This window comes from Plutella xylostella, chromosome 9, assembly GCF_932276165.1.
Source record: "Plutella xylostella chromosome 9, ilPluXylo3.1, whole genome shotgun sequence".
Taxonomy (NCBI): domain Eukaryota; kingdom Metazoa; phylum Arthropoda; class Insecta; order Lepidoptera; family Plutellidae; genus Plutella; species Plutella xylostella.
In genome coordinates this window covers 1983837-2010265 of record NC_063989.1, presented here as the reverse complement: position 1 = coordinate 2010265, position 26429 = coordinate 1983837, and the positions used below count along the sequence as shown (strand labels likewise).

General features: G+C 38.9%; 3 protein-coding genes across 6 annotated transcripts; 2 read left to right on the top strand and 1 right to left on the bottom strand.

Annotated features, from left to right (window-relative positions):
• The first annotated feature begins 5510 nt into the window (after nt 1-5510).
• Nucleotides 5511-11005, top strand: LOC105387280 (xaa-Pro aminopeptidase 1). The gene is made up of 11 exons (XM_048623074.1): nt 5511-5708; nt 6318-6524; nt 6961-7177; nt 7463-7551; nt 7729-7907; nt 8298-8562; nt 8705-8912; nt 9451-9684; nt 9779-9850; nt 10132-10286; nt 10713-11005. Exons 1-11 carry the CDS (start codon nt 5511-5513, stop codon nt 10932-10934), a joined length of 2046 nt encoding a protein of 681 aa, XP_048479031.1. The 3' UTR covers nt 10935-11005.
• Nucleotides 11006-13261: 2256 nt separating this feature from the next.
• Nucleotides 13262-19461, bottom strand: LOC105389137 (STAM-binding protein-like A). The gene is made up of 9 exons (XM_048623031.1): nt 19131-19461; nt 18434-18701; nt 18065-18184; nt 17486-17628; nt 16204-16348; nt 15703-15840; nt 14411-14523; nt 14028-14130; nt 13262-13594 (listed from the first exon to the last, which is right to left on the bottom strand). Exons 1-9 carry the CDS (start codon nt 19256-19258, stop codon nt 13532-13534), a joined length of 1221 nt encoding a protein of 406 aa, XP_048478988.1. The 5' UTR covers nt 19259-19461; the 3' UTR covers nt 13262-13531.
• Nucleotides 19462-21024: 1563 nt separating this feature from the next.
• Nucleotides 21025-26409, top strand: LOC119692986. Of its 4 annotated transcripts, none has more exons than XM_038114868.2 (3): nt 21025-21789; nt 22453-22596; nt 23289-26409. In XM_038114868.2, exon 3 carries the CDS (start codon nt 23463-23465, stop codon nt 25719-25721), a length of 2259 nt encoding a protein of 752 aa, XP_037970796.2. In that variant the 5' UTR covers nt 21025-21789; nt 22453-22596; nt 23289-23462; the 3' UTR covers nt 25722-26409. The 4 variants fall into 4 exon arrangements, with proteins under 4 accessions (XP_037970796.2, XP_048479150.1, XP_037970798.2 ...); XM_048623193.1 differs by having other exon boundaries at nt 21025-22596; nt 23289-23882; nt 23921-26409; XM_038114870.2 differs by having other exon boundaries at nt 21025-22596.
• The last annotated feature ends 20 nt before the right edge of the window (nt 26410-26429 follow it).

Sequence of the window (26429 nt, the reverse complement as noted above, 5' to 3'; positions counted from 1 at the left end):
AGCATCGCCTAGGATAAGTCATAAATGTTTGCTTATTCAATCTTTACAATTTACAGGTTATCATTAGGACATTGGCTATTCTATCCATACCTAAGGAATAAGGAACTACGAATTTTATATAGTTTTCTAGAACCTTCATTGATCCTCCGAACCACGGTTGGTAGGGACCATCAGCCATTATAAAATCTTGGAAATTCTGAAAATCTTGACAATAAACCTAGATTTACTTTCGCTAACTGTAAAATAATAAAACACAACGACCTGACGCATTTTAACGCAGTCAGTTCATAAATCATTCAGAATATTTAACGTCCCTCGAGCTATAATCCTCCAAAATTTAAACTCAATAGAAACTATTTCTGATGATGCCAAAAAATAGTCGTGAAATAGTCATAAATAGTCGTGTTTTCCAAAAAAATAGTCGTATCATACTTTCGGAGTTAGAGCTATACTTTATGGAGGATTATAGCTGGAGGTCTCCAGCTATAATCCTCCAGCCTCTGCAGAACAAACGGTAAGGCCTATCGACTTGGTTAAGGTCTCAAAAAATAGTCGTGAAATAGTCGTAATGACATGCCAAATTTCAGAAATAGTCGTCCAAAGATAGCCGAGATATAAAGGTACTTTGCTGCAGCCCTGGTGGAGGATTATAGCTGGAGGTTTTGAAAATATCGAATATCTTTGGAACTACTATGACTATCGGTTTGAATTATGTCTCAAAAAATAGTCGTGAAATAGTCGCTTCTATTTATTATAATTTTAAGCTTGATAAAAGCTGTTAAATAATTATATCAAATTCTTCATACAAATCAAAGTGGACGAGAATGCCAAAGCAAGCCAGTACACAAAAATAATAGCACCGTAGCATTGAAGTACTCATGTCGAATTTATCTATAAATAATTTATTTCGTCATACTTTGCATCAATAGTATCTAAACTAATCTTTGGTATGACATTTTATTGCTTTTGCCTTTACCTTACTGTGTACAGAGAAAACGTATGCCTATACACGCACACATTTATCTCTGTTATCTTGACAAACGATAGTGATGACGACTACGGCGATGTAGTACCTAGGTCAGTTATTGTCATCCCTTACTATCCCGTAATCAGACAAATATTGCTATCCTTGTCTCCTTTCTAACCGGCATGCATCGCACGCATAGAACGCGTGAACGAACGTGTCACCGGTTGCATCTTGACAAGCAATAGCAAAGCGGTATTTATTACGTCCCTTACTATCCCGGGATCACACAAATAGTGCTGTTCTTGTTTTTTTATTAGCGTTGATGTGACCGCCACCTCCGCCGGTGAAATTGGGATTAGTTTTATTGAAGACGCAGTACAGGGTAGCACTCAAGCGATAAGAATAAAATACGGATTTTGAAATATAACTCATTTAATTACAATCACAGGCCGAATGTACTTTTATTTATACTTAAGTTATTCATTAAACAATCTTTAGGTAGATTAGGTTTCATACAATTATCTCAGTATTCTTTGACTATTACCTATAAACATATTTAGTTTAATTTAAAATAATCACAGTTGGTTTATTGCTAAGTAATAATATAATATTGACGTAGTTTAATTAAAAATAATCATGGTATGAACTTAAATATGTAGTTATTTTACTATTTAAAAATAATTATTTTCTAGCCCTATATCATAATAAGCTTAAGTTAAAGTAATCACAGATTGTTCATTAGTAGGTTTAGGTAAGTATAATCACGGTTATTGTCATAATGAAATATAACTCATTTAATTACAATCATAGGCCGAAAGTACTTTTATTTATACTTAAGTTATTCATTCCTTCATTCATCTTTAGTAGATTAGGATTTAATTATTTTTAGTCTCCATAGTAAAAACTCACGTGACCAACTTAGTTAATATTTAAATTCTGATTTCAGTTTCAGGCTTAGATATACCATGCTGCACATGTAGCATTCGGCTTAGTATACCCTTTTTGCAACACCTTGTATAATTGTTTTAATAAATATACCTAAATAACTTCGTAGGTGATAATAGCGTATCTATAATGCCCAGATAACTGAATCCTGTAGGTGTAGAACTTGCAAAAATTATGAACAGCCACTGTAGCTTGTGACGTTATTGAAGAACACACGTAAGCTGCGCTGAAAAAAAAATAAGGCAAATTAACGTCATATTAATAAAAATATTTGTTTTTTTTTTTTAATATTATACATATAAATATGATATACGAGTAGGTAGATACGAGTAGTAATAACGTTATTTCACCTAGACTATTTGTTTGGTAATTTATTGTCATTTGGAGACCACAGCAAACAGTGGAGTAAAATTTCTTATCAGTAACTTATTGCAACAATAACTTGAAACTGCGAACTTTTGTGCGAAAAGGGTAGAGTAGAAATACTGTTCATTAGTGTATTCGCTTTTTTCAATATATATGTCCCATAACCGACCTCTATTGTTTTTGAGCGAAAGAGATAGCTGAGTAAACAATTTAGCTTTTGTCCAAAACCGGTTTGGTCGGACGGTGCGTTTGAAACTTGTATGAAATTTCACAGGGTGTGAATTACTTACATAGGTATTGGTAGTTCAGAAACACGTTTTTGTCGCTTGTAACTGATAGGTACAAATGAGTTTTGACAAGTAAATTGGCTGTTATAACTTTATCAACTTCAGCACCACAACACTGTATAGGCCTAGCATAAGCACAATACCATATGAAAATAGTGATAAATTCTTACCCAGGATTTGTTATCTGGTAGTCATGATAGTTTATCGGCGCATTACATCGATAGGCTGTGTTTTCACCTGAAATAATAATAGGTAGGCTTATAGGTAGGTTACACATATTTTTTTTAATACATATATTTATTTGCCTAGTTTCATTCAGAAATACAAACAATAACGCCTTTTTTTGCTATTGAGGGTTAAATATTCACATTTAACCAGGCCTACCATATGTAGGTAATCGATGATACCCACATATTTTCGTATCTACTAAGATATGTACATGAATGCCTTGATTGCATGTATGCACAATTTACTCGCTCATAGTGTAAAATTGCTAATTGAATAACAATCCCCATACATATTAAGCATAGCTATTAAAAAATAATTTGGCTACGTTACTTCAATAAAAAATCATGTTAATAAATAAGCTGAGCATAACAAAATGGGATGGCTTGCTTTGATATTGAGTATTAAAAAGGATACTTACTTGCAATATTCAAACATAGCACTCACTAAACACTCTTATCTGCATCCACTAATATCTTTTAGAATATAACATCTTGAATATTCATTTGCGTATAGAGCACTCACAATATTTTAACAACCAACAATAACACCGATCGTGACCATAGTTTGCACTAAACTGTAAACAAATTATCAAACAAAACATGCAAAATACTAACCCCAACTCACAGACTACTTAGAAGAACTAACGTCACCGGTGGCGGCGCGCGGCGGCGCGCGGCGGCGGTCACATAAGGGACGTAATAAATACCGGTTTTCTATAGCTTGTCAAGATGTTATGCGGTCGCTCACGCGTTCTATGCGTGCGATGCATGCCGGTTAGAAAGGAGACAAGGATAGCAATATTTGTCTGATCACGGGATAGTAAGGGATGACAATAACTGACCTAGGTACTACATCGCCGTAGTCGTCATCGCTATCGTTTGTCAAGATAACAGAGATAAATGTGTGCGTGTATAGGCATACGCTTTCTCTGTACACAGTAAGGTAAAGGCTAAGAGCAAAAGCAATAAAATGTCATACCCAAGATTAGTTTAGATACTATTGATGCAAAGTATGACGAAATAAATGATTTATAGATAAATTCGACATGAGTACTTCAATGCTACGGTGCTATTATTTTTGTGTACTGGCTTGCTTTGGCATTCTCGTCCACTTTGATTTGTATGAAGAATTTGATATAATTATTTAACAGCTTTTATCAAGCTTAAAATTATAATAAATAGAAGCGACTATTTCACGACTATTTTTTGAGACATAATTCAAACCGATAGTCATAGTAGTTCCAAAGATATTCGATATTTTCAAAACCTCCAGCTATAATCCTCCACCAGGGCTGCAGCAAAGTACCTTTATATCTCTGCTATCTTTGGACGACTATTTCTGAAATTTGGCATGTCATTACGACTATTTCACGACTATTTTTTGAGACCTTAACCAAGTCGATAGGCCTTACCGTTTGTTCTGCAGAGGCTGGAGGATTATAGCTGGAGACCTCCAGCTATAATCCTCCATAAAGTATAGCTCTAACTCCGAAAGTATGATACGACTATTTTTTTGGATAACACGACTATTTATGACTATTTCACGACTATTTTTTGGCATCATCAGAAATAGTTTCTATTGAGTTTAAATTTTGGAGGATTATAGCTGGAGGCACGTAATATTTATAGAACAAAGCTCTACTTTTGTCCTTTTCCCCCTAATTTGTGACACTGCAATACTAAATCAAACCGTTTTAATCTCTACCACCCAGACATACAGTTTTAAATCCAGACGGCAAAATATTCAGTCGGGTTGTTAAAGGGCAGGGGCAGGGCAGGGCCCACTGCTGTCAGAAAAGGGAGCGCGCGCAGAGAGGGACGACAATACTGAAGGATCCTGTTGTCTCGCTCACACTCGGGAGCTTTTGAAAGCTCTCTGTTAAAGACTTTCTCGCGACTTCTGCTCGCCTGGTACATGCCCGCGCCTTGAACAGCGCCGCGGCCCGTCGGGGCGCTTTCTCTTTTGCGGGGCATGGAGGGGCTCACGCGGCCCCACTCCCCTGTCGTTGAGCTTTCGGTTTATCGATCGCTCACCTAGGTATGGGCATTGCATTGAAATTGCAGTTACATATTTGGAATAAAAACTTAATTTGGGTAATGTAAAATACCAAATACCTACATTTATGAAATGAGAGCTTTCTGCTACACACTGAAATAAAGTCAATCCAGGTTACGAACGACAGCTGATGTACTTGTAATTCTACGTTCATTCGGATGTAAGTAATGAATTTGAAACAAAAAGCTCGTCCACGTCCACACACGACCGTCAAAGCTCGACTACGCCGTAGGGTTTCAACCTGTGTAAGCTCAAAGCTCGCATAGCTCTATTAAGCGGTCCAACGCGGCAACGGTTTCAATATTTCAATAGGAATTATTACTTTTGTATTTTCTACCACACTACGACTTACCTAATCAGGTTTTTTGTATTCAGGTTTCAATAAATCTTTCCACCTATGGGTGGCAGTTAAACTTTCATACTTAAGTACTTACATAACATAGGTACCTACATTTTTTTTCAGAGTATACTTTTTCCTATCAACGGTATCGGTAGAGAGTTACTGAAAATGGGAGCTAATGTTATCATTAGCCCATCTTAATTAGACCTAGCAATTACCATCACAAACTTTTTGAAAATTAACTTCTTTGATCATCTTTCCAGCCAGCCACGCTGCGGTCAACCGTCCAGCAGCGCACGCCAGCCCCCCTACCACGACACCCATGGTCCCGCTCCCGACCGTGATCCCCCGTACCACGAGCGCGCACGTGGAGCTAGCCACCGCTCCTGAGGCCTGCGCTGATGGGTTGGGAACCAGCTCTCCTCTGGCCCGGCTGAGAAGTGCCATGAAGAATACTAGTTATACGCAGCAGAATGCCTTCTTTGGCGCTTTTGTGGTGTTCTATACGGATGAGCATTTGGTATGATGTAGCTTGCTTTTTAAAATGAACGAAACTAAATATACTTACAGGGTGTTGCATAAAGGGTAAGTATACTAAGCCGTAAGGAGGTGACTCAAAAGGTCATTCTGAACAACTTTTGTTCTTTGAGTTTTCACGGAAAATCACGTAAAAACTGGTTCAGTATGAACTCGTAGACCAAAAGTTGTTCAGAATGTCCTGAGTTATCCCCTTTTGGCTTAGTAGGTACCTATACCCTTTTTGAAATAGTAAACCATGTAGAAATTAAACTATCTTGTAAATATTCTGGCTGTTTTAATACACAGAGAGCAGGAGTATTATAAGATTGACTGAAGTGTATAGAAATCGGAGCTATAAATCCGGAGCTCACGTTGCGGTGCCGCACCGAAATTACATGGCAAATACTTTCTCGTGTGGCGTAAGGCACCATGTGCTTCCCACATCAACAACTTTTTAGTTTCTTACATGTTTCATCAATATGTTTTTAATTATTAAGCTGAAAATACAGTATAAGAGGTTTTGCTTGCTTTACTACCAGAAAACACAGTATAAGAGGCTTGCTTTACTTCAACCCATTCCTAACACCAATTTCTCAAATCTTTCCCCCAGAGCGAAGACCCGTCCCCCTTCGAGCGGCGCCTCCAATACATCAGCGGGTGGGGCGGCGCGGGCGCCGGCGCTGTGCTGGCGGAGGGCGGCGCGGCGCTGTGGGTGCCCGCCGGAGACGTGCGACGAGCCCGAGAGACTGTGACTTGCGCCTGGCTGGTGATTGATGCTGATGATCCGAGACAGCCGACCATTGCGCAGTGGATTGGGGTAAAAATGAAAGATTGATTATTAGAAGATACTTTATGTATGACTTGGAAATACAGAGTTGACATTGCAAATGTACAAAAAAATAACTTCTTAGCGTGTTGTTAAAAAATATTTAACTAGGGTATGTTATTACGATGTTAAACTAAGATAATTATAGTCACTCTCACTAAATACGATGAAAGTCCAGTCAGATCAGCGTCACATTCTGACTACCTAGGGTGCGCTGGACGTATAAGCAACACACGATACGTCACCTGAGGCGGCTTCGTGGATTCCTCGAGGTGTGCAAATAAAAATACCACAAAAAATAGGTACTTATATCTAGCATATTGTGTCAGCTATGAATCCTTCCAGCTCCATGATTCAATTACCTTCGGTTTACACCTGCAAATATCCACTATACCCTACCCCTAATCACTGCCAGTCCCACCTCCAGGAGCGACTCGGGCGCAGCGGCCGCGTCGGCGGCGACGCTCGCCTGGCCAGCATGGACGAGTGGCAGGACCTGTCGGCGGACCTGCAGCGGAAAGGACTCCAGTTGGTCCACATCCCCACGCTGGTGGACCAGCTGTGGAACGACGAGATGGACCCGGAGTTGAAGAGGCCGGAGTTCTCGAAGATTGTGGCGAACTTGCACAATGCGGAGTATACAGGTTAGTTCGTTTCTGGGGTCCTTTATGATGAGATACAAAAGATATGTCGGATATCTGTGACTCACCTCTCCCGAGTCATATAGAGCGTTATAATGCTCTGATTCCTTTATGATGAGATATGTCGGATATCTCTGACTCATCTCTCCTGAGTTCTATAGAGTGTTATAATACTTTGATTGAACTTTCTAATACAATCACGATTAAAAGTTTGTCGGTCCATTCAATGTTGTCCAAGGAAGAATCTTATAAAATCTTACTAATAAATCAATTTGTGATATTTTCCAGGAGTGAGCTGGAGGGATAAGGTGACAATGGTCAGAGCAGAGCTTCGGGCAGTAGGTGTTGATGCCATGGTCGTCACGGGTTTAGATGAGGTTAGTATACATTACTATGCCACTGAAGATTAAGTGAAATTCATACATAGCCAACCTTCTTGAGTATTTTATTTATTTATAGTAATCCACCGCTCTAGACAAAAAATATAAACCAACATAATCTATCTTAAAATAGGCCATAAACAGTAACTTTTAAAATTGACCTTCATCTCTCAGGTGGCATGGCTCCTAAACGTGCGAGGTCGCGACCTGCCCCACGCGCCTCTCCTGAAGGCATTCGTGGTGGTCAGTCTCCAGGACGTGAGGGTCTACGCGCCTCCGGGCAAGCTCTCCATGCCAGTGAGGGAAGTGCTGGCCGTCTACAACTGTTATACGACTAATGTTAATTGTACCAAGTAAGATATAACCTATTGTCTCCATAAGATCTACTTTTAGAATTTGCTCTTGTAGAAATAGAGACATCGGTTCTTAGCTGGACAGGCTGTGTGAATTTTGCAGTTGAATACATTTATGACAAATACTGACATACCCGCAAGCTGATTTACTACAAAGTGATTCCTTTCATACAAAGTTCAAGGTATATTACACTTAGGGCCTGTTCCACAATGTCTGGTTAGTGGCTACCTGTTGGATAAAATACATGCTGTCACTCTCTGTCATTATTTTTTAGACAGTGACAGTATGTATTTTATCCGACAGGTGACCACTAACCAGACATTGTGGAACAGGCCCTTAGGTACCTAACTCTCTCCCAACCTATAATTTATACACACCACAATACCCAGGGTAAACGACTACACAGCAATCTACACGGACCTGAGGCGTTCCAACGAATGGATGAAGATCCTCATTCCTGCCCCCGGGACCTTCCAAAGGGGGGCTTCGGCCGCCATAGCCCAGAGCGTGCCTCCAGCCAAGAGGCAGGTGCAACTGTCTCCGATCATCTACCTCAAGGCCCAGAAGAACATGGATGAAGCTAAAGGCATGCGTCGGGCTCATTTGAGGGATGCGGTCGCTATGTGCACGCTTTTGAGCTACTTGGAGGGAATGGTGAGGTTTCTTACAGTCCTTAAGCCTTAGTAATGTATGTTTAATCAGTTTGGTTGCTAAAGCATCTCACAGCCTTTCCAGGAGATACATTTTGTGTACCAAGGCTAAGTATTTTTTTATACTATGTCCTTACATTTCACAGGTAAAGAAAGGCCTAGACGAGTTATCAGTGGCCACCAAAGTGGACATAACGAGGGCCACACAAGCCGGCTACGTGGGTGTCTCAATGAAGACCAGAGCTGCCTTCGGCCCCAACGGCGCGGATCCTGACTACCTGGCCACCAACATGACTAGGAGGCGTATCTTCACTAACTCCACGCTGGTGATACGGTCTGGAGGACAGTACGATGGTAAGAATAAGAGTAGCTTTCCACCAAAGATGTGCTGTGCAGCTATACGGCTATGTTGTGAAAGAAATCCGTTCCCGTTCCCACTAGTGCTATGCTATGTGTACCAATGATGATGATGAGTGTATGTCAAACGCATTCATAGCAACGTAGCATAGCACATCTCTGGTTAAAATGTACGCTAGTGAAGGGATTCTGCATATAATGTTGTTTAAATTGGATCAACAGTAAGGGCGCCTTCAAATTAGTCGCTAAGTGTCGCGCGACTGCAGCGCTGCTGCAGCGCTGCAGCCGCGCTGCTGTCTAAATTCCATATAAATTATTAACGCGCGACTGCAGCGCTGCTGCGGCGCTGCAGTCGCGCATCTTTTAAATTACAAAATTTATATGAATTTTGACAGCAGCGCGGCTGCAGCGCTGCAGCAGCGCTGCAGTCGCGCGACACTTAGCGACTAATTTGAAGGCGCCCTAACTCCCCACACCCAAATTTCGCGCTCTAACCGTCACATTCTAACCAAACTATGTACTTTCCCCCAAACAGAAGGCACAACCGTCGTCACCAGAACTGTCCACTACGGGATCCCGTCTCGCGAGGAGCGTAAGGCCTACACCACAGTGCTGCGCTCCCTAGCTGCCCTGGCGTCTCTGCAGACCCCGGCGCTGTTGCCGGCAGCCCACGTGGACCCCGTGGCCCGCGCGCCGCTGTGGGCCGCCAAGCAGGATTATCCATACCCTACAGGGCATGGGGTGGGCGCTGCGCTGAATAGGCGGGAAGGTAATGTTTTTAAATATTGATGATGAAGCATGGAAGTTTTGTGCCACTTTAGCTTAAAGTAAGTATTATTTAATGTGTGTCTTTCTGATTTCAGATCCAGTTGTTATTGACTATCGGCAAGATACCAATTTACATACTCTGAAGGAGGGATACTTTATTACGGCTGGTAAGTCTGCACTTTTGTCACTCTACGGACCGATTTCGAGCATTTCTGGTTGCAACGCCACCTTCTATTATACACCTCCCATCGTGAATCCAAAGACCAATAGCACATTTTTGTTTTGTTTGACATACTCGTAAGCCTTCAACTCTATCTCTTGGTACCAGGCTTCAGTTAGTCTTTTTGTTCGACACAGTAAGCGTAATGGGCTGCCACTATCTCACTCTGCTGTATACCAAACAAAGCATACCTACGACCTACGATTGACTCTAAACTCCCTCTTCCAGAGCCAGCATGGTACGAACCAGGCAAGTTCGGGGTCCGTCTGGGCAACATCGTGGAGGTGGTGCCGAAGCCGCGGGAGTACCTCGGGTTCCAGGAGGCCACCATGCTGCCCTTCGAGCCCAAGCTGATTGATCGCAGCATGCTCACTGAGTATGAGGTAGGACTATCAACTATTGGTTGCACTACGCCAGCGTGGCAGACTAGGCCTTTCTTCATTGGGAGGGTTTAGGTCGTCATGAATTGAGATGATGAATCACATTGATTTAGGTACTTTAAGTGTATGTACTTTACTTTTATCAAAACTTTGAGATAGAAACTTCGATATATTGGAGTAACTATTATTTTGGCAGCTGGATCTGGCTTGATCCCGGAATTCTTACAGGAAGCTAACGGAAAAATAAGGCTCACAAATATTTAAGGCTTTAATTTACCTATAGTTAAGGGAATTATAAGGGATTGTTAAGACGGTATGAAGACTTATTATGTGTACCTCTATATGTCTGGAGATCACCATTATTGTCTAAATAATACAATATTCTCAGTATTCCCGATTGCCTACAATAAATGCACTGTCATCTTCCAGATAAACTGGCTGAACAGCTACAACACTCGCATCCGTACCACCGTGGGCCCAGAACTGTCGAGCCAGGGCCTCATGGAAGTGTTCTACTGGATGATGAACAAGACCGTGCACGTGGAGTCTCCAGCCAGGATGAGGAAGAACATCAACTCTGGCCAACCAGAAGTCTACCCTTTAGGCGTCGCCGCCGTGTTTATTATCGCTTGCTCTTTGATCTTCTCGTAGAGTGTCTTGATGCTTTGATATGTGGAACTGTAGGTATACGTATGATATAAGTTTAGTCGTTTGAAATCGCAATAATTGTGAATTGGCTTGTATTTGCTCTACGTTTTTTTTTGTAAAGTTGAGTTTCATTCGGCTATGTATGTGCCTTAATAGACTGGTTTGCGACGGGTGAAACATTTTGCAGTCATGGTAAGTATGTTAGAAGCTATAAATAATGTTCATACAGTACAGTTGTGTTTAGTTGCCGCATTATGTGTAGGTTTGTCTTATAAGCAATATTTAAATACTTACATATTAATAATTTCAATTAACAGGTAATCACCTAACAGATGAGAATAAGAATATACATTTATATTAGACTTAAGTAAGTTGAAACTCCTCAACACCATATCGTATCGTATTTAAGTGCATTATTAAAACACTATTAGGTAGTTAGATAAAATATGTAGTAGATAATCATAATATCACACAGCTACGTAATAATTAGCACAAGTGCCTAAAAATTATCTTAAGTAAATAAATATGTACTTAAACTGAATAGTAAATTTAAGTATAACTAGGTATGTAGGATCTTGTTGAAGTTCATAAACTACAAGACTATACATACTTACATAATATTATGTAGCACCGAGTGCCTTAAAAGTGTAGTATGTAAAATACAGTAGTAAATATTAGGTATATTAAGTAAGTACTTACCTATAGTAGTATGTATAGTAGCGGCTTTTGAAACTTATACATAATATTATGTATTTATAAAATCCTGAACTCACTGTATTGATAGTATCGTTTTGGCTGATGACAGTTTTAGTAATTATGTAAATAAAATACCATCATAAATTAAGAATATGATATAGTCGAGATTGGTGTCTATTCAATTTAGCTTATTAAGTTTAGTTTGCCTATATCGAACTTATTATATTAGTAAAAATTAAATAAGAGCATATTCGTTGGAATTATAGTTTTTATTCATTGGTCCGTGTTAATTGCACATCACACATACATAACAATGCTCTTAGCTAACCTTATTTAGTTTACTTCAGAAACATAATGGTGGTGGAGCCTACATAGTCACACCAGGTTTTTGGCCAGTTGGCAGAGAGGTATATATGTAAATGATAAATCTATAACAAAATTAGCGTAATACAAGTTTAGTTTCCTCTGTAGTTAAGTTTAACTTGTTTAATGTAGATTTCATAATAATGACATACACCATGCCATAGTTAATTAACGGCTTATTATTAACTATTCATATTATACCTACTAATAGCCAGTAATTTGAATTTATAAAAGTCATAGTACTTTCCACTACAAAAGGTGGAAGTGCCTAAAAATATTTCTGAAGTAAACTAAATATCACATTATAAATTGTATACGTATTCACAAGCTCATAACTCATAACGTAACTAATGTGCGTTTTTATAACTCACTTAGTTCAAATTAGTATCTCTGTCCACTTATCCGTTATACTTTATAAAATATAGCAAGGACCCTGTGACAGCAGTCCAATCCATAAATTTTATGTCATTTTAGTTTTCAAGGGAAAATGAACTTATCCCACAGGCAGAAGTCAATCAAACGTCATAGGACTCTTGCTTTATTTTAGAAATAATTAAGTATAGTTAAAAACAACAACAATTTAACTTAAAACATGTTGGTAAATAAAAACTATTACGGAAACTTTACAAGTCCCGTTAAAAATAAATCAACTCTAAATATTTAATGAACAATATGAACATTGAAATGACTTTTCATTCTAAATAAAAACATAATGATATACGAGTATATATATTTCTTTAACACGTACCTAAAAGCTTCAGTCTTCAGGCATAGCCGTGATATCACACGAGAATGATAGTCGTAATATAAATTATATTTTCTATACACAATAAGACACTTCACTTTTATGGCATAAGCTTCGAACAAAGTGCTGGTATACTATGCAGAACCGTTTACTACACATTTAATGCCCATAAATCTTAGTTAAAATTTTATTAATACTTTTAGTATAATGGCCTTCTAACCAATAAATCTGCAGCCATATTCCTGCCATGCCAACTTAAATCATTTCAACTTTTTTTTAAAGTGAATATTAGTTTGAGCTACATTGACGCTCAAGTGTTGAGAATTGAGATAGAGTAAAAGAAACTCGTACGGTAATGGACGACTCACTATCGTTTTCATAACGCAGTCATAAGTTATAGGTAGAACACAGTAAGTACCGATTTTGAGTACTTAAATTATTATGTCCATGTTTGTTCACCGTACGTATATACTGTCTTATTACTTTTAAAACCCAATGTGACGATGACCGATACAATTGTAGTTCAAAATATACGTTAGCTATAAGGTTAGCTAACCCTAATCACCGTTTAAAAATTTCATGCGAAGTAACATGACAGGTATTTCTTAGCCAACTTTACTTTACTAATGACGATAGAAAAGTATAAATTGAAGAATGGTTTGATTATTTACAAATGCATTAAAAAGCCGTGAACTGTGAAGTCTGAAAATATGTTATAACTTAGTACAATAGTAAAGGCATTCGTAGTCTTTCGAAGCGTGGTTGAATACAATAATTTATATACCTTTGTCTGTATTCATCTTCTAAGATCGACCATTTCCACGGTCGCCGCCGGATCTACTTTTATGTGAGTGACATCCTGAAATAAGTATAAAATATATTTTATAATGAATTATTTATTTATTTATTTATTTGATACTTTATTGCACAAATATGAAATATAAGTGTACAAAAGGTGGACTTAATGCTAAATAATTGAGCCAAAGCGGCGTATTAAATAATGTATACCTACACATAATTCATTAACTGAGCAATTATATGTTATTATTTATTATACATAGATTGACCATTAGGCTCATAAAACAACTTAAAAAACGGGTACTCCACTGCTATACTACTACTGCATATGCCTCTCCCAAGGAGCGCAACATCTCTGCCATTCCTCATCCAATCCAATCCAATTAATACTGGCTACTGGAAGGGCGTCCCACGCTACGTGCTTGGCCGTGGTCTCCAATCACGAACTAGTTTATATATTTTTTTAATATGCAGTGAAGCAATTATTAACTCACGTAGAACAGTGGCGGGTCCTCGGGGTGCGGGTGGAAGCCGGTCTGCCTGCAGTTGGCTATGAACTGCATGCCGTGGTTTGGCGTCAGAGCGAAGTAACCCGTCCTGGAGAGTAATGGAAAAAGAGATGGGTTTAGTTTGTAAGTTAGTCAGCTGTAAAGTAAAGTATGTATATTATACATTCTATATTATACATTGTATAATGTACATAGTTAAAGAGTAATAACGTAACGTAACGAGTAACGAGTAATAGCTCGTTTATTTAGTCTACGTATTTAGCGATTGACGCTGCTCTGACTATGTAATCCTTTCACCACGGTGATTAACCGTAATCTAATACCTCTTTTGTTTGTCACCGACACTGTAAGAAGAAGAAGTAGCTTACTCGTTGTATTTGGGCGCGCAGACGATGGCTATAGCCTCGGGCATCATGAGCTGGTAGGAGCACTGCGTGTGGAGATCCACTGAGGATAAGAATGCCGTCTGCGTCGGGTGCGTCTGTAACAACGACAATATGTTTGGTAATTAATCTTTATAAACATAATATATTAGAAAAGAAAATTATTAACGGGAAGGTGTAAAGAAAATTATGATCGTAGATAAACGTCAATATAGCGCCAATCGCCATAAATACAGTGCTGTGATAAGATGGAACACGCATTAAACGAGTTTATCGACGTCGATAACAGACCCGTGCCGCGGCTGCAGAATGCGTTAAAACTAGAGATGCCACGAATATTCGGCAACTATTCGGTATTCGGCCTATTCGGCCAGTTTTTTCAGTATTCGGTATTCGGCCGAATAGTGCGTACTATTCGGGCCGAATACCGAATACTGTAAGTTTCGTAAATCATGTAAAAAATGACTTGTTATTTTAATCAAAATTGTGTATTTATTTCTAAATCACAAAATTTTATTACTTAAAATTAATCAGTAGTAAGTTGTGCTGGATAAAAACGAGCATTTCAGCATTTTTTGGTAGACCACGATTGCGCTTTTCATTGTTACCATCCTCAGAAAATAACCTCTCACTATAAACGCTACTTCCAGGTGAAGAAAGATAAGTTTTTGCAAATTTCAAAAGGTTCGGGTATTGTTTTTTTGTTTGCTGACCACCACTTGTAAGGATCGGCCATCCGATCTAGGCGAACTATTATCAAATAAAAATTCAACTCGTTTGCCACAGCATTCTAACTCCTAATAATTAGCATTTCTCATATAATCTGTAGCGACTTCTTCAAAGCAGTTCCAGGAACAAAAAAACAGGTTGTAGCGCCGAATATTCGGCGGCCGAATATTCGGCGCTTCGGCCGGTAGCGTCGCCGAATATTCGGTATTCGGTATTCGGCCAATTCACTATTCGTGGCAACACTAGTTAAAACCAAGTGACGCCATTGGTGTGCGCTATGCCGCTACGTCGCTATTCATTTATTAAAAAAATATCGCGCTCTCTTAGCATTCGTTCACAAGAGTATAATTATCAGTATGCTCACCAGTACGTCCAGTACGAGTTTGCAATTTACGTAAAACTCAACGAAAAGTTTACGCTTTGTCCGGTCATCTGCATACAAATCCATCAAGTGACCTCACTGTTGTTGTGACACATAGTATGACGACGCTTGGGGTCGGAAGGCCGTGTGTGAGATGTCACCACAAATTATTATTATTATGGCTCACATGTATCCAGCCGAGGGTGATGAGGCTATGCTGGTCCTGGTACATGAAGATGTCCTCCTCGTTGTTGGTGCTGCACGAGTCCGCCGAGCCGCTCTGCTGCGGCACTATCACGTGCGTGATCTTCAGCTCGTTGCGCTCCTGGTAGCATGGAGAGAGAGGAAATGTTAGAAATGGGGAAAAAATAAGTGTGAAATCGGCTGTAGCTGTAGTCCTCTATACATTTGACAAAATAATATTATGCTCCCCATTATGAATTAGTTACCCATTAGCCCGTTGTTCCTAAAACCGACATAAAATCTCAGTAATATCCACTCTGGTATGCTACTATTGCAGTAAACTCATCACCAGCCATGTACTCAATATACTTACCCGTAGTATAAAGTATGCTTCACTTGGCTAGTATGCCGGCCAGTACGCCGCAAGTCTCCACCTTAATATTAATATTTTTCGGCATTATCACTTCCCATTCCACATCACTAGTATTCACTCCAGTACACTCACCAGTATACCCGCCAGTATGCCGCAAGTCTCCACCTTGTTCTTGGTGTTAGTAGCGGCGATGTGCAGGAACTTGCTGAGCACGGCGCCGGGCACGCGCACCGGCCGGAGACCCGACATGGGGTGCCGGGGGGAGGGGATTAGGTCTCTGGAAGAGGTAAATTAATATTTGAGTGGTTTGTGTGAATTTGAATATTATTATGCTGCAAAGAAATATGCTCTTACGATTTTAAGTTAAAGTAGTAGGTTGTACTTAGTCGATCATGTCTGCTGCAGAATTTGTAACTGTTGAAATAGGTGTTTTCTACAATAGTTCACAAACAAACAAGTTGCCTGTTGTATTTACATGTAGTTGGGTGTGGTTACACGGCCAACGACAGTAGATTCTCTTAAGACGCCTAAGACCAACAGTACAAGATATTTTAGATGTAGAATATTCTAGCTATCCTTAGTGGCGCCCACATACGTAAATTCAACAGCAAAGATTATCAGCTGAAAACCAAAACATTCTACATACTGCATAGGAGCGGTGGTAGCTCAGTCGGGTAAGCGCCCGCTTCTCACGCAAGAGATGCGGGTTCGATCCCGGCGCTGACATGTACCAATGAGTTCTTTTAACTTAAGTACATGTAGGTATACCATCGCTCTTACGGTGAAGGAAAACATCGTGAGGAAACCTGCATATCTAGATTTAGCACATCTAGATATGTGAACCCACCAACCCGCAGTGGACCAGCATGGTGGGAAATGGTCTAAGCTTAGGAAGGCAGTTTAGACCTTGGGGATCACAAAGGTTCCACTCGAGAGAGCCAGGTGCAGGTACTTACACCCCCACAGAGAATAGAATAGAATAGAATACATACTGCATCGGCCTCGAGGGCGGTATGAGCGGCGGTCCGGGCGCGTAGTGATGCGGCGGGGCGCGCGGGGGGGTGGAGGCGAAGTCGTCCGGGTACAACACTCCGTCGGTAGCATGGACCGTATTTACAGATATCCTTGTGAGACGCCTCAGTACAAGATGGTCATATCTTACCTATTGAATATTCCAGCAGTCCTTGGATGCGCCTAATCAAGCAGCAGAGATTATTAGCTGCAATCATTGACTTATATATTACTAGCTTAAGGACAGGGCAAGCCGCTCAAGAAGATGGCACCCTCGCGCTTGCTCGAAAATCTCATATATCTGCCATAATTTGATCGAATTAGGGCCAATTAAAGACATTATCTTTAAGCCAAATGTTCTGACCGGCGCATCCTTTGGCTGAAACATAATGATATAACATACTGCATCGGCCTCGAGGGCGGTATGAGCGGCGGTCCGGGCGCGTAGTGGTGCGGCGGGGCGCGCGGGGGGGTGGAGGCGAAGTCATCAGGGTATAGTACCCCATCCATAGGGGGCGCTGACGGGGGGAGGGACTCCCATTTGTCCTGGAATGGGGTTTTTATAAAGTTGATATAAGTACAATGATGGTAACATAATGTAACATCGACATGTTTTACTAATTCACTATGGATGTTATATCTAAAAATAAATGTTTAATAATAATTATAACCCATGGTTCTTTTTTATCTTCAGTTTGGGGGCAATATACTGAAGAAAGTTTAACATGGATTCTAACAGGGTCTTAGGAATAAGGTAGGTGTAGCCCTTGATAAGTATCAATAGGATTTTATATTGTCATGGATATATTGTAGAGGACACCACAATCATGATAAATTAAAACATCTTATACAAAATTTGATGTTATGACTTGTAAGGATTTGCTAGGCATTAGAAAATGAAATACTAAAATGTGGATAACATAAGATCTAACCAATCATATTTTGTTCATATCATAAAATATTATTATCTGTCTTATCTCACCGTATCTCTGAGATGGGGCGTGGTGGTTCTGTTGTCCTCATCCGCTTGCAGTCTCTGGGCTAGTTTCGCATCTTCATGCTCTTGTTTCCTCTTCTTCTCATTCTCTATGTGTTTGTTTTTCTGTGAAATACATATATTACATACATTATTTTTATGGCTATCATGCAGTGTTCGCATTGTATTTTTGATGAGGGTAAATAATAAGTATCTTTTAAATTAAAAGATTCTCAATCATTTCTAGATATCTCCATTAATTCTAACAATATTGTGATTATTTACAAGTTTTGAAGTTATTTTAGAACCCCTGCTATTTTTTCCTATGTAACTACAACAACAGAAAGCATTATTTAACAAGTCATTCAGCTATACCTGTTCTTCAATATAAGCAAGATGCTCCTTAGTATAGTTTTCTATTAGCTTTTTCTTCAGCGTCTCAGCTTTAGGCATAACCTCTTTAAGCTTGGCCTGGTTGACGGCCTTCACTTGTGCAGGAACTTGGGAATATTCCGGATGTTTCCGGATCTTCTCCAGAAACAGAGTCATGAACTTCATGTAGAGAATGTAGGCGTTCTCGAGGCTTCCCTCCGCCAGGTACACGTTCGCCATCCTCACCATCTCTAGGCCTGACCTGTAATATCTGGAAGAGGAAAAGTTTTGATTAATTGACTGATTCAATTTGCAGTTTTTAATAACTGGTTTTTTTAAGGTGTGGAAATTAAAAGTATAAATAAAAAAATGCAAGTTTTGAAAGTTTGAATTATTATTGTATAACGGAGAACTCTGAAATTTGACACTATTCAATTCGAAATTTTCATGTTCATATGAGTGATATGAGACGCTAAGTAGAAGGTGAATATAATATCAAACTCTACATGATGCAATAAATGAAAACCTAATCAAATATTCAGAGGCAATGCAGTGACTCACTGGAATTGTGGGTTATAGGCACTTCATATTTTATCTACTTTAAGTACAAAACATTATACAAAGCAGTAAATATACTATCATAGTACATACAAATCTAACTGAGAAAGGAGGATATTATTTAAAACATAAATATTCTAACCTTCTTGGTGGTACATTGGGGTCCACCTCTACCATAGCTCCGTAGTTGGCGAGTTGCTTGACCCTCGCTGAAGGCTCCAAAGAGGCCAGATCTACATTCTGCCGGCTCCGCTTCTCTTCAGACTGCATCTTCAGTCTACAATCTTTTGAAGATGTAAGTAAACGAACACAATTTTGATGATAGCACTTTCGATGTCAACAAATAGTTAGGTACCTATTCTAAACTGCGGGAGAAATTATTTAAATGGTTAAATTGGCGTGAAAATTATATTTATGAGTGCATAGGATTTATTATTATTCGTAATTTTCCCGTCTAAAGAAAATATTTTTATTTTGACGTAAGAAATTGATTCATAATCATAATTTGACATGACACTCATGACAGTGACACTGACAGTTGACAATGACAGTTACGACAGTGGCAGTCAATTCCGTCAATAGGTCAATGTTAAAGTGATGTCGATCTACTATCGTATAAAAAAATTGTAGCGCTAGTTACCTCACTACAGTTAAGGTCAAATATAGAAATATTTTAAGAGCGTAGTGAATCGCTACTTGCTTCCTTGGGTTGGGTCATAACTACAGACCACTTTCTGAAAATATTCAGTCTCCGGTATAGGGTATAGGTCAACTATAATAGGTAAAGTACGTACCTCAGAGAAGTATACAATACATGTATACTTACTTCTTAAGGTAACGTCCAGATAGTTGGGTAGGTCTAAGTAGCTGACTAACTACTTGATTGTCACACTGAATTTCTTGAATAAAATAAAAAAAAAAATACATTTTCATTCAGTTTATTAAAAATAACTTTTCTAATCTATTTTCGTCTACATAATATAAAACGCTATTAGTAAGACGTTACTACTTGCTTGAAATGTTTGTATTGGGGTACATTAACTACTTTGTCGAGTAAGTTATACAACATACCTACATAGGTAAGTATCTTTTAATATGCTTCTTACCTAGATACCTGTAGGGAGATTGGTAGGTACTTATAAAATATAATATGGTGATGTTTGGTAAGTTTTTTGGCACAATTCATGACTTAAATACTTACTAAGATATACATTATAAGTACAAAATAATTTGTATTGTATCTACTTGCAACATTTTAAGCAACTTCTTAACATTACACTAAGGACCTACTTCATTAGTGTAGGTTATTCAGAACCATTATTTACACAAATTATCAATCGGGATAAATTATTAATACCTACCCGGGTATTGTTGTTCTTAGGACCTAATTTACTTTATTCAGCTTCCTGAACTCTAGAACACATATTATTAAGGTAGCTCTATGTTAAGGCTAACTCTATGCCTACCCTAATCCATCCATAACATTATGTCTTCAGCCTTCCTCACTCAGCCATGACCGATATAATACCTACCTATAAGGTCTACTATGGTATCCCACGCTACCAACTTAGGGTGGTAGATCAAAAAATACACCATAATATCAATAAAATTCATTAAATTATCTTAATAGCTACAATATTGTCATGATATTTTTCCTTACAATAAAAATTATGCATTAGGTTTACTTTGTGCTCAAGTGAGTTCACTGCAGGTCCAATTTATTTATTAAAAAAACACAAAAAAAAAACACGCACTCACGCCTTGTACTAATGTACTCCCTTGCGGGGTAGGCAGAGGTGCATTGCTGCACCCACTTTTCGCCAGAGTGTTATGTTAGTCCCAATGTAATAGGGGGCGGGCCTATTGCCATTTTACGGGCACATCCAAGACCCGAGAACAAATATCTGTATTTAAACAAATATCTGCCCCAGCCGGGAATCGAACCCGGGTGTTGGCAACATGAATAAATTGTCTTTGCCGTGTTGGCATAATAGATTTAAAAAAGTTAAAATAAAAACACACGACAAGTTGTACCTAGCGGCGCGAGTATCATTTTTTCCCTCTCACTCGAATATAAACCAGCAAATAGCAGCAAATACTGTTTTCTTCATGGTCCTTCTGGCCTAAAGTGAGAAAGTGAAAGATCCTGCATAAAAGTTTGTTTAAAACTGCTGCTCCGTGTTAGTCGTAAGGCTACATCAACCACGGCGAGGACAAAATTTTGTCATGGCGGCAAACAAACTGAGGTGGCTCAAGGCGTGAGATTGCATCCAGAACTATCCCGGAGGCTGTGCATCTGGTCTGGGTGTAGTACAATTTCTACACATCGTGTCATCATCAATTCCTGTTTACCTACACATCGTGTCGACAAAATCGTCAATAACCATCGTTTTGGCGGTAAGGTAAACCGGCAAATCCGCGGGAAACCCAAAATCGGACAGCGCATGCGTGAGTTTCTTCAAAAAAAAAAAAAACTTTGCATCTCTATAGGCGAATTCCGAGTTTCTCGACGTGACATTGGCAGAAGTGTCATTAAAAAAAAAAGTAAAGTGAAGTTTTGTTTCAAAGTTTTACCAGCATTATTTCTGTGTTTTTTCTGATTTTATTACTTGATTACTATTGTAAATCTCGACAAATTCGCTAAATAATGGAAGATACCGACCGAAAAAGTGCAATTGCGAGGCGTGCCTATTATAAGGGCGCCATAACAAAACAAAAGGCCAAGCTGCAACAAGAAAATCTCAACTTGGCAAGTGCTGAAATGCTTAAGCTCAAAGAGGCCAAACTGATAAAGATATATGGTGAGTACGAGGAACTCTGTATTCAGCTTGATGAGGACGAGGACGATGCGACTGAGGAGGCATATCTGGAATGCATGGAGAGGGTACGCATTGCAATGAATCGCTTGAATAAGCCTCAGTCGGGAAGTCAAACTCAGTCGTGTTCCAGTTCCAAAGTGAAGCTCCCAGATGTTAGTTTGCCTATATTCGACGGAAATTACTTAGAATACGGTCCCTACAAAGAAATGTTTGATGCCATGATAGACAGTGATCCCGACATTCAGGATATTCAGAAACTCTTCTACTTGCGAAGTTATTTGCGTGGAGAGGCTCTCGATTTGATAAAGAATATGCCTGTAGTTGGGTCTAGCTACAAAGAAAGTCTGAATATCCTGGATGACAGATATAACAATAAGTCCAAGATTGTATTTCAACACATTTCACAGTTGTTAGACATTAAGCCTATCTCTAAGCCAAATGTACAATGTTTAAGAACCTTGATAAGTGAGGCAAAGCAGCATGTTGCAGCTCTTAAGAACTTAGGACAACCTGTTGAGCATTGGGATGCTTTCCTAGTTTGCATATTAAGTAGGAAGCTTGATCAATTAAATAGTAGGGCATTTTATCTTGAACAAAGCTCACCTTCTGTTCCTACTTACACTAACTTCATAAAATTTCTTGAAGCACGGGCACTTGCACTGGAGTCCAGCAATGTTCGTGACAATACAGTGAAGGACAGAGAGGTCAACATGAGAGCTGGTTCTACTCTACAAGTGAGTCAAGCCAAAACAACCCACGTAGCTGTCGACGCATCATGCAACTTCTGCGGTAAGTCAGAGCACAAAGTTTTTAACTGCCCTAAGTTCACACTTGCCTCTTACAAGGAACGGATTACATTTGTAAATTCTAAACAGCTGTGCAAAATTTGCTTAAATAGCCACAAAAATAAATGCAAATATCATTTTAAATGCCAGATTTGCAAGCTAGGTCACAATACACTTATTCACAATAGTGAACAAGTACCTAGTCAACATCAATCGTCAGGACCACAACGTAAGGCCACCAACAACCACTCTGAAGAGACTGTAGCCCTGTTGTCAGGGACAAATTACTGCGGTCAGGTGCTTTTACCCACTGCCAAGGTAGAGTTAGTTAGCCGAGGTGGTAGCAAAATAATTGTAAAGGCACTTCTAGATTCAGCGAGCCAATCATCCTTTATTACAAGTAAGTTGGCAAAACAATTAGGCAAACCCTTGGTGCCAAATAAAACTGGTGTGATTGGAATAGCCAACAACAGCAAGACTATAAGTCAAGCCATCACCACTGAGGTGTATTCATGTGCATACCCATATAAAGTTATTGTAAACTGCTTAGTCACTGATGCAATAACAGCCAAGCTGCCGCAGTGTGGGTTCAGTTTAGCTGACTTAAATATACCCAACAATATCAAGCTGGCAGATGACACATGCAATGATCCTAGTGAAATAGATATTTTACTCGGCGCTGATATATTTTTTCAGACCCTGCTGCCGCAGTCTGAAGAGCTCACCCGCCACCACCGCGATGCTGCACAACCGCGCCTAGTTCATACTCAGTTTGGGTACATTCTGGCAGGTAACCTTCCTGAATTTTCACATGGGAATTCTGCTGTTTCTCTATTCTGTAGGGACTGTAAGACTGATCTTAACAGCACAATGAAGCAATTTTGGCAAAGCGAGAGTGTGCCTCAGGAGTTCACAGAACATGAGTCTGAGAAAGTACAGTGCGAGGAGCATTTTCAAAAAACTGTAAAGTTAGAAAACAAGCAATTTGAGGTTTCAATACCATTAAAGGTGCCTATCTATGATATAAATAATTATATAGGTGACTCTCTTAGTCTCGCTTTAAAAAGATTTTTGAATCTCGAGAAAAAACTTCATAATGACCCGTCATTATTCAAAGAATACAAAAGTTTCATTGACGAGTACATTGACTTAGGCCATGCGAGTAGTGTAGACATCAGTCAGTATGACCTAAACAAAGATCCTATATACTTCATTCCACATCACGCCGTATTAAAACCTGACGCAGTAAGCACGAAACTTCGTGTCGTCATGGACGCTGGTATGAAGGGATCCAACAAAATGTCACTGAATGACCTAATGCTAACTGGTCCAGTAATACAAGCTGATATGTTTGACATCTTATTGAGGTTTAGGGTGCATAAATATTTCTTTCTCTGTGACATACGTCGCATGTACAGAAACATCCTGATCACTCCAGAGCAGCGCTCCTTACAAAACATTTTATGGCGGGACAGCCCGCAGGAGCCAATAAGCTGCCTGCAACTACAAACTGTGAGCTATGGGCTCCGCAGTTCATCATTCCTAGCCACACGATGCTTGTATGAGCTAGCAATAAGATACAAAGATGAATTCCCTTTAGGGTCAAAAGCAATTCTTCAATCAAGTTATGTTGATGATATTGTACAAAGTCACAATGATCTCGATACCATCATTAATATAAAGAGGCAGCTAATTGATTTGCTTTCACTTGGAAGTTTTAATCTACACAAGTGGTGTGCTAATAATAGTGCAATTTTAAGTGACATACCCACCGAGAAACAGCAGCATTCCGATGAACTTGAATTTCAGAAGGAGATCAAAACGCTAGGGCTAAAGTTCAATGTAAATAACGATTCCTTTCAATTTGCTCCTATGCTTGAGCAGCCTGCTACCACAAAGAGGCAAATATTAAGCTTTATAAGCCAGTTTTTTGACCCGCTTGGTCTGGCTGGTCCTTTATTTGTGCAGGCAAAGGAAATCATGCAGTCGCTTTGGATCTCTAAGGTAGGTTGGGACTCTGCACCCCCACCAGAAATATTAACTAAATGGCAGGAATTTTATAGTAGTTTAACCAGAATGCAGCCGCTTACAATTAAACGCAATGTGTGCTTAGATAATCAAACAAATGCTGAGCTAGTCGGCTTTTCCGACTCTTCTGCTAAGGCCTATGGCTGTGCTATATACTTGAGATCAACAGATAAAAATGGTAAGATATCAATGTCACTGATTTGTTCTAAGTCTAGAATAACTCCACTAAACAGTAATCTGTCAATGCCTAGACTTGAGCTAAACGCGGCCCTTTTGTTGGCTAAAACTATGGCTAGGGTGTATGATTCATTAAAAGATGAGTTACAGATTCAAAATGTGTATCTTCATAGTGATTCACAAGTAGTGTTAGCTTGGCTCAAAACTAACCCAATCAAGCTAAATGCTTACGTTGCTAACCGCATTAAGTTAATGCAACAATTAACAAACAATTATCTATGGTCTTATATTAAAACAGACCAAAATCCAGCTGATTGCCTGAGCAGAGGTGTCAGCCCATGCGATTTGATGCAACATCCACTATGGTTTAACGGTCCCAAGTTTATGTTAGATCCTGATTATAAATTTACTGAGTTTAACTATGAGGCGGTTAAGTGTAATTTACCAGAAATTAAGGTAGTGTCAGGTGACTTGAACGAAGGTGGTCCGGTGTGTGCAGCATCGCTGAAGGTAAACAGTGTAGTAGGGAATATTATTACAAAATATTCTTCTATAAGTAAGGCTCAACGAGTACTTGCCTATGTGCAACGCTTTATAAGCAATCTAAAGAAAACAAGGTCTGAACAAATAAAATGTAACTATTTAACATATTCAGAGTTGAATCAAGCTTTGCTTCTTATAATAAAGCATGAGCAAATGAAATACTTTTCAAGTAACATTAAAAGGTTACAAGAAGGAAAGCAAACTGAGTCATCATTAAAAGGTTTAAATCCATTTTTGGATGCAGACGGCTTGATAAGAGTCGGTGGTAGGCTGCAACATTCTGCTTTGCCTTACGCCCATAAACATCAGATTATCTTGCCTAATGATTCATATGTAACACAGTTGATAGTTAAAAATGAGCATGTAATATTGTTACCATAAAAAACAAGAATGTTACGTTTATTACAAGAATTTGTATCTTACCTGTAGATTTAGACTAAGTTATTTGTTTAAAGTAAGCACAATCTTTTGTAAATATTATATTTTATGCTTACACATTACACATCTATCTTGTGAATTTAGATTGAAGTTGTGTACTTATGTCAGTTATTTCAGATTTGTTTCAGAAAACTTACCTAATCTTTAATGTATAATGTCAGAGTTTATATAAGTACTTATTTTAAAGGCATATGTTTACTAAATAACCAACATAATAAGTTATTTTTCCACTAGCTATGTTAAGTGGTCTATGCCCATTATTTCAGATAGTTTTTGATAAAACTTATCTAATTATTAATTTATAATTTTGAATATGTACTTACCTTAAAAGCATAAAAAGTTATTTTTGTATACTCTCTATCTATGTAAATAAATTTACATCTTAAGTAAAGGTATAATACTCTACCATACATAACTATAGTTTGAAATAAGTAATTACAAAATGCCAATTTGTTCTATGTAATGTTTTCATTAGCCACTTACATACTTACCTAGCTATGTTTTATAAAATTTACAGTCCACTCACTTTGTCGTTGGGAGTATGTTGGCAACATGAATAAATTGTCTTTGCCGTGTTGGCATAATAGATTTAAAAAAGTTAAAATAAAAACACACGACAAGTTGTACCTAGCGGCGCGAGTATCATTTTTT

Excerpts from the sequence above, each read along its gene's own strand:
- LOC105387280 (XM_048623074.1), top strand. The coding sequence starts at position 5,511 with ATGGTCCCGCTCCCGACCGTGATCCCCCGTACCACGAGCGCGCACGTG. Across the intron at positions 5,709-6,317 it reads TCTATACGGATGAGCATTTG|AGCGAAGACCCGTCCCCCTT; the intron begins GTATGATGTAGC and ends TCTTTCCCCCAG. Across the intron at positions 10,287-10,712 it reads GCATGCTCACTGAGTATGAG|ATAAACTGGCTGAACAGCTA; the intron begins GTAGGACTATCA and ends GTCATCTTCCAG.
- LOC105389137 (XM_048623031.1), bottom strand. The coding sequence starts at position 19,258 with ATGCAGTCTGAAGAGAAGCGGAGCCGGCAGAATGTAGATCTGGCCTCT. Across the intron at positions 17,629-18,064 it reads CGCCCCATCTCAGAGATACG|GACAAATGGGAGTCCCTCCC; the intron begins GTGAGATAAGAC and ends ACCCCATTCCAG. Across the intron at positions 13,595-14,027 it reads AGGACCCGCCACTGTTCTAC|GATGTCACTCACATAAAAGT; the intron begins GTGAGTTAATAA and ends TACTTATTTCAG.
- LOC119692986 (XM_038114868.2), top strand. The coding sequence starts at position 23,463 with ATGAAGCAATTTTGGCAAAGCGAGAGTGTGCCTCAGGAGTTCACAGAA.